Genomic DNA, 15,593 nt, shown 5'->3' with positions numbered 1-15,593 from the left:
TATCAAAAAAAAAATAGTGTAATATAACCAAACTATAATCCTGTACAGATTAAAAAAACGACAACCAAATGTGTGCTTATTAACATCACAGTGCATCAGAGTAAACTACACCTGGGTTAATCAGCAGCCATGGATCTTCCACTATCCCATAATAAGAACCCATTCAAAATGACCGATAACTCAAAAGACCGCTCAAAGACCGATAACTTCAGAAAACAGAATGACAGCTTCTAGTCCTTCACCGCTCTCTGTGCTGAACCGTTGCTATGGTAACCAGCATCACCCAGGCGTTGAATATCTGTCCGCAAGATCAGTTTGATTTACAGTGACCGGTGCCTCAGTTGTCCAGTGTCACGGTTGTGTCAGGGGCTTTCCCTTTAGAGGGACCGGAGGTTGGTGTCAAGGTCTGGGACGGTCCGGGAACAGGAGCTTCCTTCTTCTGGCCGGAGGTCTCTGCTGTGGATGAGGAGAAAAAAAAACATACCTGCAATGAGCCCCCACCTTCCATTGTTATTACAAACAACAGAGGACTCCCATGCATGCCAGTGTAGGAGAACAACAGTTCAACGCATTACATGTTGAGGAAATCAGCTGCATTGAAGACCTGCAAAGTGGCATTTGGCACAAGCACAAGCACTAATCATAAACAATCATAACCAATTTGCAATGAAGACCAGTGGGGTGTCCTACGAAGCTCAAATAGTGGCTTAGCAAGGTATGTTGCGCTCAAAGCTAGGGTATGCAGTCATACGAAAGTGGATCTGTTTTAGCGTCGCTGTATCACGGTCTTATGCTTCCATCCAAACCTGGTCGGGAGCAGGTTACAGTGGGTACGGGTTGAGAATGCACCTTCTCCCGCGGGACTCCCGAAGAGATCCCGCAGTGCGTCAAGCCGATTTTTTTCGAGGCTAAGGCAATGTACCCAAACAACCACCAGGTGGCAGAAAGTTTCAACTGCATTTAATGATGAAGACCGCATATCCGTCAATAGTCGACTCCTTAATCTCACTGAATCATTAAAATGAAGGTGATGACTGGCGAAATTATTCAAACGACACTTCAATGAACCATTGTTGAAATGAATGAAAATGGTTATAGAAATCGCCTACAGCCAGCGTTATAAGAAATATATAAGTAATAGTTAAAGTCTTCTTCCGTATTAAACAGATACGGGACGCTCTTTGTTCCGTAGGCTATTTTAAGGAACTACTCAATGCACACACACTGGGTAAACTGGCGCGCTACAAACATTAAAATGTCAAATCATATTTATTTCTCTTTGTCGCCATGATATTGGGGGAAACGCGGAGAGGCGAGATGGTCAGTCCTCGTATTTGTTCTTCGCGTTTCGTTATAAGAAATATATAAGTAATAGTTAAAGTCTTCTTCTGTATTAAACAGATAGCCTACGGGACGCTCTTTGTTCCGTATTTTAAGGAACTGCTCAATTCACACACACTGGGTAAACTGGCGCGCTACAAACATTAAAATGTCAAATCATATTTATTTCTCTTTGTCGCCATGATATTGGGGGAAACGCGGAGAGGCGAGATGGTCAGTCCTCGTATTTTTTCTTCGCGTTTCGTTATAAGAAATATATAAGTAATAGTTAAAGTCTTCTTCTGTATTAAACAGATAGCCTACGGGACGCTCTTTGTTCCGTATTTTAAGGAACTACTCAATGCACACACACTGGGTAAACTGGCGCGCTACAAACATTAAAATGTCAAATCATATGTATTTCTCTTTGTCGCCATGATATTGGGGGAAACGCGGAGAGGCGAGATGGTCAGTCCTCGTATTTTTTCTTCGCGTTTCGTCATAAGAATATATAAGTAATAGTTAAAGTCTTCTTCTGTATTCTCTGCCACATTCGACAACAGCATTCAAGTTCCTTCTCAGCACGATGACGTGACTTTGCTTGCTGTTGGCCCAGATTAGAACAACATGCTCGAATTCACCAACAGAGTCGCGGCAACGTTGGTAGATGTGATGCGCGGGTACGTGTCTGAACGCCCCGCCCCGCCCCGCCGTTTACAACTAACCCGACCGCAACTCGGACCGCAAAAAAAAAATATTGAAATACAGGACCCGACCCGCTTCCCGACCCGCTTATTGTAAAAAGTAGCCTAGTCTAACTTAGTCGTAGCGTCATTGAGCTATGCAAAATTGGTATCTCATATGCATGTAAAACAATAATATAGCCTATATTGCCTAATTATATATAGCCTATAATTGCTCAGAATTTGGGAAACATGCATTTAGTCTACCTTTTTTTTGTTCCGTGTCAGCATTCATCCAAAAATGTGGCTGTTTGACTCAACATTGAACATAATTAGCCTAGGATTTTCCTATACAAATTCTGTTTCAGCCGTTCCTCACATGAATGCCTTGAAGCTCTCCCAAGCATGAAATGCAGGCATAGAATATTATTAAGAAACTCTTTATTAACGTCTTCATCAATGGACCAAAAGTCCATTGCTCCGCGATTATAAATTGCAGCGAGATGAAACCTTTATTGCACGACGTGGGGAAGAGCAGACGTGGGGCTTTCCAACGAGCCACTAGGCCTATAAGTTGCGCAAGGACGCACATATTGCATGCTCATACCAATTGTAGGCTATATGCCTTGATGACATTAAATTAAGAAATATTTCCTGATTTGGGAAACTTTTAGTTTATTTTTCTTTCCATAATACCATTCGATCTTGCTGGAAATTATCAGACTTGAGAAACACGCATTGCATCGGCAACTTCGCTGCTCAGTAGACGATTCTGCCACTTTCTGTAGAGGCCAGCAGTTCGAGATAAAAGCTGCAGATCATAGACAGAGAAAGCATATGCTCTGAGAACAGAACACAACTGCATGTCAAGTGTAGCCGAGGGTCTGTCTACGCAGAAACAACAAGTGCATTTCTACATGTTCGTGACAAAATGTGGGGGATAGAATCGCGTTTCAGTGGGAATGCTGCAACTTATGTCTTTTTCTTCTAAAGACAATTATGTAGGCTACGATATAAATGACAATTTATTTTTTTTACCGACCCGACCAAACATGACCCGCATATCATTAAAAATATTTTTTCTTGACCCATAACCGCGGGTGACCGCGGGTGACCGCGGTCGCCCGCTCGATTTGGATCAGCCCGCGCATCACTGGTAGATACGGATGCCTGCTCTTCAGAGCCATCACCACAAAGGAGCACTAGAGCCTGGTGCAAAACCACCAACTGGGATGGATCGAAGGGCAAGCAAGCACTGCCACACAACGTCAAGACCTTTGTCAACACTAAGCAGAAAGTTTCCTACGATGGGGAGAAGTGGCCGCAAGGACTGCATCGATAAGATCAACGAATGCCTTCGCAAGCCCCGAAACCCTGGCGATACATTTTCTTTCCTTTAATTCAATAAAACATTGTTTATCTGAAGAACTTTTCCGAGGTTGTCTTGTCTACCAAATCCTAAACTTAAATAGAGTAAACATTTTATCTTATGAAAAAACTCTTAGGGGGAACAGTTAGGCAGCCCTTCCTCCATTATCGTAGTAGGACTATAGGCAATTTATTAGAGGGGTCAAAAAAAACTAATAAAGTAGGCTAGACTAAATGTGTCACTTTAGTGATTGGCTCTTTCAAATGCAAATTAGGTGGATGGGCTTTTGAATGGGCCTGCTGCAGGTGAGAGGACAAATCCTACGAATTTATTGTTTTTAGAAAGTGCCATTATCATTGCCATATTCTCTTAAAACATAGGCTATATATTTGAAAACGAGTTGATTAAAGGCTTCTAATGGTGTCTCTATAATATGATAAAAGCAGAGATTGAGATGTGTGTTTGGAACAGTTTTTCAAATCCCCCGGGGGTATTTAGACTCCAGGGTGTTAAGCACTCATTCACAACTGTCCCATCGCTAAATGCTCTCTTGTGTTGCGTGATCACACAAGTATACCTGTCGTAGTGTGCTTTTAATTTGATATGCCTAATTATTATCTCCGCCAAGGATATAGGATGAACAAAGTCTATGGATTTGCTATCCAGCCTAATAATTAGGCTATGTGCCACGTCCGATTTCGCAAGTGGTGTAGTAGGCTACATTTAAAAACAGACAGCCGCCTGTGAGATCCATTTCATGAAGAGCATTATTGTCTTGTGCGATCATTCCCCCTCCCCCACACTCGTCTAACCAGTTCACTAGGCTACATTATAGCCTATAGCCTATGCGGCACTGAGGACGACACTTGAGCCCGACACTATGTCAATGTAAAAATGTGTGTGAGTGCGCGCTGAACCACGAATTAACATATTAACTTTTCTTTTCAGCAGACATCGCAAACATAAAAAGAATCTCAAAACAGGAAATCTTTCATTTCTTTTAATAAATCGATTCATTTTGTTTTGACGGGTTCCGGAGAGGTTCTTCGACTGGGTTTCGAACCCCGGTCGCTGGAGTACGATACCTATGCTTCAACCACATGCGCCACAACTGGATGTGAATTTCGAGAGGCTTTATTCGGCATATGTAGGCTACTTGAACGTCGCCGTAGCCTACTTGAACGTCGCCGGTTAAAATGAACAAGCCTCCGTTTTAAAATAGCTTAGGCCTACACATTTCTAAGTATTCCTAGCATGTAAATGTTGCCAAAATGTTCATCTTGTCCATCTCTTTCGTCTTCGCCTTGACGTTGACAATAACAGCCTATTCACGGAAATGCGGTCTTGTAACCGTAGCCTAATGAATTCATGAATTAATCTAAGGTTGCCTTTCGAGTAGGTTGAATTGAAGGCTATTTCCTTCTGATAGGCCTATAGGTTTCTAAAACCATTTTCATTCATTTCAACAATGGTTTATTGAAACGTCGTTTGATTAATTTCGCCAGTCATCACTTTCATTTTAAGGATATAGGATGAACAAAGTCTATGGATTTGCTATCCAGTAGCCTAATAATTAGGCTATGTGCCACGTCCGATTTCGCAAGTGGTGTAGTAGGCTACATTTAAAAACAGACAGCTGCCTGTGAGATCCATTTCATGAAGAGCATTATTGTCTTGTGCGATCATTCCCCCTCCCCCACACTCGTCTAACCAGGTCACTACATTATAGCCTATATGCGGCACTGAGGACGACACGACACTTGAGCCCGACACTATGTCAATGTAAAAATGTGTGTGAGTGCGCGCTGAACCACGAATTAACATATTAACTTTTCTTTTCAGCAGACATCGCAAACATAAAAAGAATCTCAAAACAGGAAGTCTTTCGTTTCTTTTAATAAATCGATGCATTTTCTTTTGATGGGTTCCGGAGAGGTTCTTCGACTAGGTTTCGAACCCCGGTCGCTGGCATACGATACCTATGCATCAACCACTTGCGCCACAGCTGGATGAGAAATTCAATAGGCTTTATTCGGGAAATGTACTTGAAACGTCGCCGGTTAAAATGAACAAGCCTCCGTTTTAAAATAGCTTACACATTTCTAAGTATTCCTAGCATGTAAATGTTGCCAAAATGTCCATCTTGTCCATCTCTTTCGTCTTCGCCTTGACGTTGACAATAATAGCCTATTCACGGAAATGCGGTCTTGTAACCGTAATGAATTCATGAATTAATCTAAGGTTGCCTTTCGAGTAGCCTAGCCTATTTCAGGTTGAATTGAAGGAAATAGTCCTTCTGATAGGCCTATAGGTTTCTAAAACCATTTTCATTCATTTCAACAATGGTTTATTCAAACGTCGTTTGATTAATTTCGCCAATCACTTTCATTTTAATGATTAAATGAGACGGATATGCGGAGCATTTCTCTCCCTCTCCGTTGACCAAAACGTTGCTCTGGCATCTCTGCTGGACTGACTGAGTTATAGGCTACGTCGAGTGAGAGAGCTGTGAGGTAGGCTGTAAACATTCGAAAACTCGGGCGGTCTATGTTGCCCCCTTGCGGTTGCAGTTTTCCCGATGCTTCGGGAGTCCCGATGTGCGGGAATGAAAGGAGCATTCTCAACCCGTACCATCTGGTGTATGTGCTAAATTATAGCTCATATCGTGAAAAACTACCGCCTTCTGACCAATCCTACTGACTGCTGACCGATCAATTATCTTGAAAAATGAAGTTCTCACGTGTGAGATTCTGTCATACATCTTACAGGTGCAGCTCCGCCTCGTCACACATTTTGAAACTCGAAGGCGCTTTTAATTTTGTTGTGCGTGCAAATAAGTTAGGCTACTACTATTACTATTACTACTATTAGACTATATCTCCTGCTCAAACGTGTGCGCGTGGATATAGTTCTGCATTAAGTTGATTACAGTAGGCTACGTGTTCATAAACTCTCCTAGCAGGGGGAGGTGGTGGATTAAAAAATAGCCTAGACTATTTGATGCAGGTTATTGTTAATGCGCTGTCGCTGGTCGTCGAAATCATGCAGAATTGCCAAGTTTTGTTCCAGCATTGTCAGCAAATGCAGCAGTGCAGCACACACATGGTGATCCAGCATTGTTGTTGTTCTGCCAAGGGTCTGGTCAGGTGAGGTCAAGCGCAGAGGCTGGGTCAGAGGTTCGGGGTGGGGGCTATGTCGTCATAAAAACGGCAGATCTGTGATTACATCGCAAAATGAAAATGGGGTTTTTAAAAACTTCCACTTTGGAAGCCGTTTTCAAGAACTATTGTTTTTCATTCCCGAATCTGCTGGCGTCATGTATACGCAAGGTGTAACCGATGAAAAAAAAACATTGTCGTGTAGACAGGGCCTAACATTCCTTGATACAGAGAACAGACACTCACTCTGCTATTGCTGACAGAGGAACAGACACTCACCCTGCTGTGACTGATACAGAGGAACAGACACTCACTCTGCTATTGTTGACAGAGGAACAGACACTCACCCAGCTATTGCTGACAGAGGAACAGACACTCACCCTGCTGCGGCTGGTTCTCCAGCTGAGCCTCGGGCTGGTCCACCCACAGGCGATGGTCTGGGTTGTTCAGCAGCTTTTTTGTCTGTCCGCAGCTCAGACACCGCAGCATGGTCACACTCCGTTTCCCTTTACGCTCTACAAACCAAGCAGACACATTGGTGCACACACACCATTTTCCTCATGAGATCAAAACACTGTTTCATCACTTCTGATGCCGGCTCGCTGTCCTACAATTTGGCTCTGCTTTGGTGCCTGACTGGATTGCTCTCCCAAGCAATGGTAGTTGCAAAATAAGGCCATAGAAAGATCATGAAAGAGCAATGCATGTGTAGTAGTAGTAGTACTAATACAGTAATTTCCCAACTATTAGCTGCGGCTTATACATTGATTTTGCTAAATTTCTTTCTTTCTTTATATGAGGTTAATACATGGGGGCACTTAATATGGTATTAATATAGTTTTGCAGAAAAAACTGTCCTGCTGCTTATACACAATGCGGCTTATAAACAAATCACTTCCTGTGATGAGAGACTTACTTCTCTGTCTGAGGGTTGCCGTCACCCCAGGAACCAATAGCCCGCAGCATCTCTTACAAATGGTTCTCTTCACAGAAGGATCCCTGCATGGAGATTTGGGGAAAAGCAGTCACCTCTCAAGCCAGCATCGAAGCTTTTAACCCTTGTGAAGTGTTCATATTTTTGTTACTCAGCCAATGTTCCCAGGTGTGGTGGACCCACATCATACGGCTTTTAAATTAATACAGCCATAACAATTTATGTGAAAATACTTATCAGATGTTTACTTCAGCTAAATTAGAAATTATATAGGCATCACCACATTTATGATCATATGAATGATTTTTATTTGATTTCTTTGTGAAAAAATGAGTGAATTCAATTATAAACAATGTATGTGTGGGGAAAGAATAGAAACAACATTTTTGATCATATTGATGCTTATTTCTTAGAACTTAATCAGAGCAGGTGCAAGTGTCGGAAATGTAACTATTTTGCAACTTTGAGTGTGCAGAGAGACAGCATTCCAGCACACGCGCACAGACAGACAGACACACAGACACACACACACACAGATAGGTACCCTGTGCAGTCATTGAAAATAAGTTTTAATGTTCTTCACAGAAAATGAGCCAAAGCCAGTGAGTCTTGAGTTTGAATAAATAATAAATAGCATATACATTTTAGCAAACACTGAAAACGGTTCCCATGGACCCAAACACCTTACAAGTCAAAGATCCTTCATTACTCCGCTTTAACCCTCTCTGGTTATGTGTTGTAAAGGTTTTACTCACTGTCGAAGGACCAGCCGACGTGCGATGGTTTTCTGGGTGAAACAGTAGAAACGAGCCAGCTCTGTGTTTTCTGGACTCTGGCTCAATACACAATGTGCAGCCTAAAAGGGGTTACGTTAACGTTAATAAAGGTCACTATCATCCCACACAGGCTAACGTTAGGCTACTCCCTGGTGTTTGTAGTCTCCTAGAAGGCTATAGCTATGCCTTTTGCCTCTGAATGAAGCGTTCACCAGTTGTCTACTTGTTCTAGGTTAAATGAAAACGAATACTTACTTGGTATAGGAAATTCAGTCTCTGAAAAGCTTCCTTGTCCTTGATATTTCCAGCCATAGCCTACCGCCGGGCTCACTCACTGGAGCGAAGCGTTTAAACACTAGTGAGCAGCACCGAAATCACCAAACTGGCCTGCCTGACACGCATGCTTCGGCTTCTGCAGGCGACAGCAAAACAGCAAATCACTTCCTGTTAAGATTTCTTCGTCCGTCAGGCTCAGGCTACCAACAATCGGTATGCTATCGCCACCTAGCGAAAAATAAGTAGTAAAGTGTAGATATAGACTGCCCTCATCTACCTGGAATAACATACATGAGCTATTACTGTCTGTAAATAACTATTTTTCAAGGACTGGCTGAAGAAGGTGCCTCTCCCTCCCTACCACAGCTCTTTGTTGGAGGTTGTGCTTATAAATTAGATTCTCCAACAAATCTCTCAGAAGCGTGTTTATCAAACTGTCCATTTTAAAGGTAGCCTAGCCTATTTTCTAAAGAAAGCGAACTAAATACATGGAACATCCCGTAGTCCCTAGGCCAAAGAACTACATTTCAAAACTTTGAGTGGTATATAAATCTCCAACGAATTGATCTAATTCAATTCAGTCTCTGGTCGGTTGAAACTCACCAAGCTACACATCCTGTTGTCCACTCATTTTTGTACTTGATTTATCAACCGCGAATGTGTAACTTGTCACTGGGTTTCCCCTCTTTGGTTTCCCCGCAGCAGGCATGGTCGCAGAGAAGAAAAGTATCTGCGTTGGCCGGGAATCGAACCCGGGTCAACTGCTTGGAAGGCAGCTATGCTAACCACTATACCACCAACGCCGATGTACACTATGTAGAGATATTTTCAAAATAAAAGCCTAAAACAGAATTAACAATATGTTTACTTATCCTGAGTGTTTGTCAAAACGACTCAAATGTGGCTAAAGCAGTGAGAAAAAAAACAATATATTAACGAGTCAAACCATCCTCCCCTGTTTCTGTTATGTGTGCATGTGTCAATAAGATGGTTCATTTGACCTACAAGTCTAGGCTATTATGGCATTTTCAGAATAAAAGTGTTTTGCTGGCTGGGTCATTTTGGTCAGGTGTGGATGACATTTATTTATCTCTCTTGGCTCTGGATGCAATTAAAGCATGGAGGCTGAGGGGGCGCTGTGGCGCAACAAGCTCCACATACGGGTGGCCACGGGGACCCAGGTTCGAATCCGACCTGAGGTCATGTCCCGATCCCACCTCTCTCTTTCTCTTTGTCTCTTCGCTGTCCTGTCATAATGAAAGCAAAAAGGCCAGAAATATGCTTTTTTAAAAAAAAACATTGAGGCTGAGGGGGCGCTGTGGCGCAACAAGCTCCACATACGGGTGGCCACGGGGACCCAGGTTCGAATCCGACCTGAGGTCATGTCCCGATCCCACCTCTCTCTTTCTCTCTGTCTCTTCGCTGTGCTGTCATAATGAAGGCAAAAAGGCCAGAAATATGCTTTTTTTTTTTTAAAAAAAGCATGCAGGCTACGTCAATATGTCTCAATAAGCTTGCATCTGGATACCATAATTACCAGTATACATTTTTATTTCCAAAACAGCTCAAGCTTTGCCAGGCTGGCAGGGCATTGGAACAGCCCTTTTTAAATCCAGCCACTGATTTATAGGATTGAGGTCTGGGCCTTACTCGGCCACGACAGAACTTCACCTTGTCTTTATACCATGTTTTCTCTGTAGGCTTCAGCTCATTGTTCTGAGTAAATCTTCCAAGTCATAGTTCTATTGTCCTCCTGAACTGTTCTCTTCAGTCAAGATTAAATAAGAGCTTTGCCACTCATCCATAGACCTTTGACTGGTGACGGTTTGTATGCATAGTTTCTCCCAACTCAGCTCAATGAAGCTTTTCATTTCTTCAGAGTTAGGTATCTTGGTGACCTCCCCCACCATTATTCTTTTTGAATGGTCACTCGTCACATTTGCATATTATTCTAACATAGGCTACCTTAATGACGGAACACCGGGAGATGTTCACTGATTTGAAGTTCAGTGAAAAAATGTTTGTATCCATCCCCTCACTTCTGCTAATGCACACAAATAGTTGTTTCCCCTCACTTATGCTTATGCACACAAATAGTTGTTTGGATTGTTCTTTTGTCTTCATAGTGGTATTACAGCCCAGAATACTGATTGACAAGTAACTGGCCCTTCCAGATCCAGCTGTCTTTATATTATACTACAGTACACACATTCATTGCACTCCGGCTATATCTATGTCACTAATTGTGAGACTTATAGGCTGGACTGCTGTTGATTTAGGTCAGTTACTTTTATATTTTATAAAACATGTATACTTTTCATAGGCACTGTATCTATCTATCTACTGTATCTATCTATCTATCTATCTATCTATCTATCAAATAGTGTGATACATTAATACTGCCTTTTACAAAACGACTTTTACATACAGTATCTGCACTGCCACCTGAGACATGACCAAACAAAGAACATTTTGCATATTGGCCTAAGACAGCTGTAGGCCTACAATCATACAATATACTGCAGACAATAGCCCAGACTACTTTTTTTGTTCTTACACACCAATATTGTCTGTATGAGTGACAGGACGCCCACACTTAATGTCTTAGGGCTAGGCTAATAATATAATTGTATATAGTTATAATTGTATAATAACAAAGAAAAGCATAGCATTTTTATTCTGTACTGTAAACGTAACAGGAAGTCAAAGATAGAACAAGTGGGCGGGGGATGTGACGTTATTACAGAGGAGCAAAATCGTATGATGCGACGTCATGACGTTCTCAGTCTGTTTGATTTTGTGAAGATGGCGGCGAGTACGTGAATGGCTGAAGAGGACCAGAGCAACAAAATTTTCATTCCATTATATATTTTTTTCTGACGCCGTTTAAGATATAGTACGATCCAATCCACGAATGTTTCAATATAGTAACAAGTTAAGTAGATTTTCTAAAAAGAAGTATTAGGATGGTAATATGACACAGAGCAAAAAGAAGAAACGGGCGAATCGCAGTCTTCTGCTGGCTAAAAAAATCATCATCAAGGATGGAGGGACAGTGAGTACCCGAATGGAAATTACTTTCTGTTTCGATCACGTTGGGAAAGAGCAGTAGATTTGAGCTGTAACGAGAAATCGTTAATGTGCTTAGCATTGGTGTCTTGGGCTGTATCGCTAATGTTAGCGCTTAACATAAAGTGTCCAGCGCATAATTATTGTGTGGAAGTTTGGCTGCCTGCTTCCCTCCCTTCCCCCGCTTCGCTCTGTAGCCAGCCACAGGTTTCATCACAACAAGCACCAGATGTCAACCAGTCGAGCAGACAACAGACGTTAGATAACATTTGACTGCTACCTGGGCAGAACAAGGTGTCATTATCGAAGGCTGCGCCATACAGACTGTCACCGCAACCCTGAAACTAGTTGCTAGTTACTGTAGGTTAGGCTACTGTTGACCAAGTGTGTGGTCACCCAGTCCCCGCACTCTGCACGATGCTGAGCTTTTTAATGGATGAGATGCTTAACATGTAAACACGTAAACTCGACCTGCTAACTGTTGCAACTGGCAAATCCATCAGCTTAATGTTACTGTCCAGCTAACCCTTTGACTAGATATGATGTCTACTAGCAGGAGATTGTTGTGTAAAATCCATAATTTGCTTAGAAAACATCTCTAAATGTTGCTAACGTTTGCGGTACTCTTTCGTTTCCAGTCACAAGGCTTCGGGTCGCCCAGTGTTTACCATGCCGTCATCGTCATCTTCCTGGAGTTCTTCGCATGGGGTCTCCTCACTGCTCCTACGCTGGTGGTAAGTGGATTTGCTAAACGCTGTGGTGTCTGTAGCAAGGCCACTCAGACAGATCTATTTCACTTACCCTCTCAGATGAGTGGGCTTGCCGTGCATGTCAGGGCTGCATGCAGTGATGTAGTCCAGTTAGCTGTAGTGGATGCACTATAGTGGGTATACTGTGATCAACCCCATATGTTAATTATATCCTTGCCTATTTTAAGTGGATATACCGAGACGGTGGTGCGTTTTAAGTGGGTATACGGCGTAGTCCTGCGTATCACATATACTACACCTCTGTCTGTATGTGCAGGATAAGGAAGAATGTTCAGCTACCTCACTGTTGTGGTTTCTCTGTTTCTCAGGTCCTCCACGAGACTTTCCCTAAGCACACGTTCCTAATGAATGGCCTGATTCAGGGGGTTAAGGTACGTTAAAGTGTCCCATGACTTGGGCTCTTCGGCTCTCACTCACTGAATGAAAAACTCACTAGGTTACTAGAAAAACTCACTCTGTGTGTGTGTGTGTGTGTGTGTTCGTGTGTGTTCGTGTGTGTTCTGCAGGGCCTGCTGTCGTTCCTGAGTGCTCCTTTAATCGGGGCACTATCAGATGTGTGGGGGCGGAAGTCCTTCCTGCTGCTCACAGTGTTCTTTACCTGTGCCCCCATCCCGCTCATGAAGATCAGCCCTTGGTACGTTACCGCACCTGTGTGTGTGTGTGTGTGAGAGAGAGAGGATGTTAATGTGTAATCAGACGGACCAACATACAAATGCAGAGACTCGTGAGGTTTTTTTTCATGAGTTAGTACACAACGGGTTGATGTTTTACAGAGAGATCCATAGACATAACCTTTACCTGTCTGCAATCTGTTTCTTTCTGTCTGTGTGTGTGTGTGTGTGTGTATGTGTGTGTGCTTATTTGTGAGTTTTTTCATGTGTTGGTTTATGTGTGTGTGTGTGTTTCAGGTGGTATTTTGCGGTGATCTCTGTGTCCGGGGTGTTTGCCGTTACGTTCTCGGTGGTGTTTGCCTATGTGGCAGACATCACACAGGAGCATGAGAGAAGCATGGCGTACGGCCTGGTGAGTGTTCCTGTGTGTGTGTGTGTGTGTGTTTGCGTATGTATGAAACATGGTGTATGATCTGATGAGTGTTCCTGCGTGTGTACTGTATGTGTGTGTGTGTGTGTGTGTGAGAAATATGTTGTATGACCTGGTGTGTGTGTGTAGTTGAAACATGTTGTATGACCTGATGAATGTTCCTGTTTTTGTGTGTGTGTGAAATGTGTTGTATGACTCGGTGATAGTTCCAGTGTGCGTGGGTGTGTGTGCATGTGTGTGAAACATGTCGAACGGCCTGGTGAATTCAGCGTCCCAGCCTTCATGAAATTTTTATTTAGATTCAGATTCATGACATGACTCCTGACTGTGTGTGTGTGTGTGTGTGTGTGTGTGTGTGTGTGTGTGTGTGTGTGTGCGTGCCTGTACGCTGTGCAGGTGTCAGCCACTTTTGCGGCGAGCCTGGTGACGAGCCCGGCGATCGGCGCGTACCTGGGCCGCGTGTACGGGGACAGTCTGGTGGTGGTGCTGGCGTCGGCCATCGCCATGCTGGACATCTGCTTCATCCTGGTGGCCGTGCCCGAGTCGCTGCCCGAGAAGATGAGGCCCGCCTCCTGGGGAGCGCCCATCTCCTGGGAGCAGGCCGACCCCTTCGCTGTGAGTACTCCAACTGCAGTGTGTGTGTGTGTGTGTGTGTGTGTGTGTGTGTGTATCTCCTTGGCTGATCCATTCACCATGAGTACCCCAGCAGCTTCGGACTGTTATGGGCGTATTTTTGTGTGTGTGTGTGTGTGTGTGTGTGTGTGTGTGTGTGTGTGTGTGTGTGTGTGTGTGTGTGTGTGTGTGTGTGTGTGTGTGTGTGTGTGTGTGTGTGTGTGTGTGTGTGTGTGTGTGTGTGTGTGTGTGTGTGTGTGTGTGTGTGTGTGTGTGTGTGTGTGTGTGTGTGTGTGTGTGTGTGTGTGTGTGTGTGTGTGTGTGTGTGTGTGTGTTCATTTCTGGTTGTGTGTGGGTGCACTAATCTCATTCCCTGTGGGTGTCTCAACCACAGGCGTTTCCCTTCCGTGTCTTTCACAACTGTGTGTGTGTGTGTGTGTGTGTGTGTTCCTGAGTTCCTGATTCTGGGTCAGGTACCGTGCTGTGTAACGCAAGGCATGTTTGTTTGCACAGCGCATTTCATACAGGGTGGTAATTCAATGTGCTTTTCATAAGCAAAAACAAAGAATAGTAAATAAGAGTAAGTAAAGCTTTGATAAACAAAAACAGCATAGATTACATTAAAGGACAAAATGCATTTGGTTAAGTGCATTTGATCGGTTTGCAGAAAGCATCTGAGAACAGTTTGGTTTTGAGTCTAGATTTGTTGTCATCTGGAAATTGGTTCCAGAGTCGGAACTTCTGACAGTACTTTTACCAACAAATATTTCTGCTGTGACCTGAGAGGTCTTTGGGGTGTAGTGTACTACCAAAGGACGTCTTGTAGGGACTTGGGTCCCGTTCCATTCAGTGATTTATAAACAAGCAGTAGTGCTTTCCAGTCAATTATGTGACTTATTGGAAGCCAATGCAGAGACTTCAAGGAATACTGCAACTTTTGGGGCAAATTAGCCTAGCTGCTGTCTTCCCTAGAGTTAGCTTAGAGGACACAAACCCTTCTATGAGCATGCAATAGCCCAATATGACTGTGTTAGCATAATTCACTGGGTGTGAATTATACCAGTTAGCCTATGGCTGCCATTCCAGATAAAGCTAAAAAAGATCAAGGTTTTAAAGCGACATCAGATATGTAGGTGTAAGCGTACAGTAAGTGTACTTGTAATATGATGTCTTTGGTTGTTCTGGTACAGGTAGGAGATTTGACTGGTCTATCCTGGAAGCTACACTCATAGTCATACTGGGTCCCAGCTTGTCCTAAATACAAAAAAAGTACAGTTTTTATTCCAAGGATTGAAAACATATTGGAGTGCATGGTATGCATGCACTGGCTGGATGCACTGGCTGGATGACTGAATATCAAGGGGTTTGAGGTGCCCTGTGGTTTTTAGCAGAGCCATATAAAGAGAGAGTTGCGACAACTCCATTGACGCTAATGTTCCATATTTTCTCAACAATAGTTCCCGGAAGTTAGGATCGAACACTCGTTAACAGACAGTAAAAGGCGGTTATTTTATGATTCCGGGAACTATTTGAACTACTTGAAGTTACACGAACCACGTCACAAACCGAATTTTCTGTACCCGGG

At 43.2% G+C, this 15,593-nt stretch overlaps 2 protein-coding genes and 1 non-coding gene across 4 annotated transcripts in view; 1 reads left to right on the top strand and 2 right to left on the bottom strand.

Annotated features, from left to right (window-relative positions):
- Window positions 1-8,708, bottom strand: rpp21 (ribonuclease P 21 subunit). Of its 2 annotated transcripts, none has more exons than XM_062557001.1 (5): window positions 8,496-8,695; window positions 8,220-8,320; window positions 7,447-7,529; window positions 6,911-7,045; window positions 1-456 (listed from the first exon to the last, which is right to left on the bottom strand). In XM_062557001.1, the coding sequence occupies exons 1-5, from the start codon at window positions 8,550-8,552 to the stop codon at window positions 338-340; spliced, it is 495 nt and encodes a 164-aa protein (XP_062412985.1). In that variant the 5' UTR covers window positions 8,553-8,695; the 3' UTR covers window positions 1-337. The 2 variants fall into 2 exon arrangements, with proteins under 2 accessions (XP_062412985.1, XP_062412986.1); XM_062557002.1 differs by having other exon boundaries at window positions 7-453; window positions 8,496-8,708.
- Window positions 8,709-9,247: 539 nt separating this feature from the next.
- On the bottom strand, window positions 9,248-9,319 carry trnag-ucc (transfer RNA glycine (anticodon UCC)). Its single transcript has one exon. It is a non-coding gene; the product is annotated as a tRNA-Gly (tRNA).
- Window positions 9,320-11,300: 1,981 nt separating this feature from the next.
- Window positions 11,301-15,593, top strand: part of mfsd14a1 (major facilitator superfamily domain containing 14A 1) — a 10,262-nt gene continuing 5,969 nt past the window's right edge. Inside the window, exons 1-6 of the mRNA XM_062555351.1 lie at window positions 11,301-11,571; window positions 12,224-12,319; window positions 12,664-12,726; window positions 12,862-12,989; window positions 13,264-13,378; window positions 13,793-14,011. Coding sequence (XP_062411335.1) covers window positions 11,491-11,571; window positions 12,224-12,319; window positions 12,664-12,726; window positions 12,862-12,989; window positions 13,264-13,378; window positions 13,793-14,011 — 702 coding nt within the window. The 5' untranslated portion in view covers window positions 11,301-11,490. The remainder of the gene's footprint in view (window positions 11,572-12,223; window positions 12,320-12,663; window positions 12,727-12,861; window positions 12,990-13,263; window positions 13,379-13,792; window positions 14,012-15,593) is intronic.

This window comes from Sardina pilchardus, chromosome 15 (assembly GCF_963854185.1).
Source record: "Sardina pilchardus chromosome 15, fSarPil1.1, whole genome shotgun sequence".
Classification (NCBI taxonomy): Eukaryota; Metazoa; Chordata; class Actinopteri; order Clupeiformes; family Clupeidae; genus Sardina; species Sardina pilchardus.
Note: the sequence above shows the minus strand (reverse complement) of the source record. Positions and strands in the feature narration are given on the sequence as shown.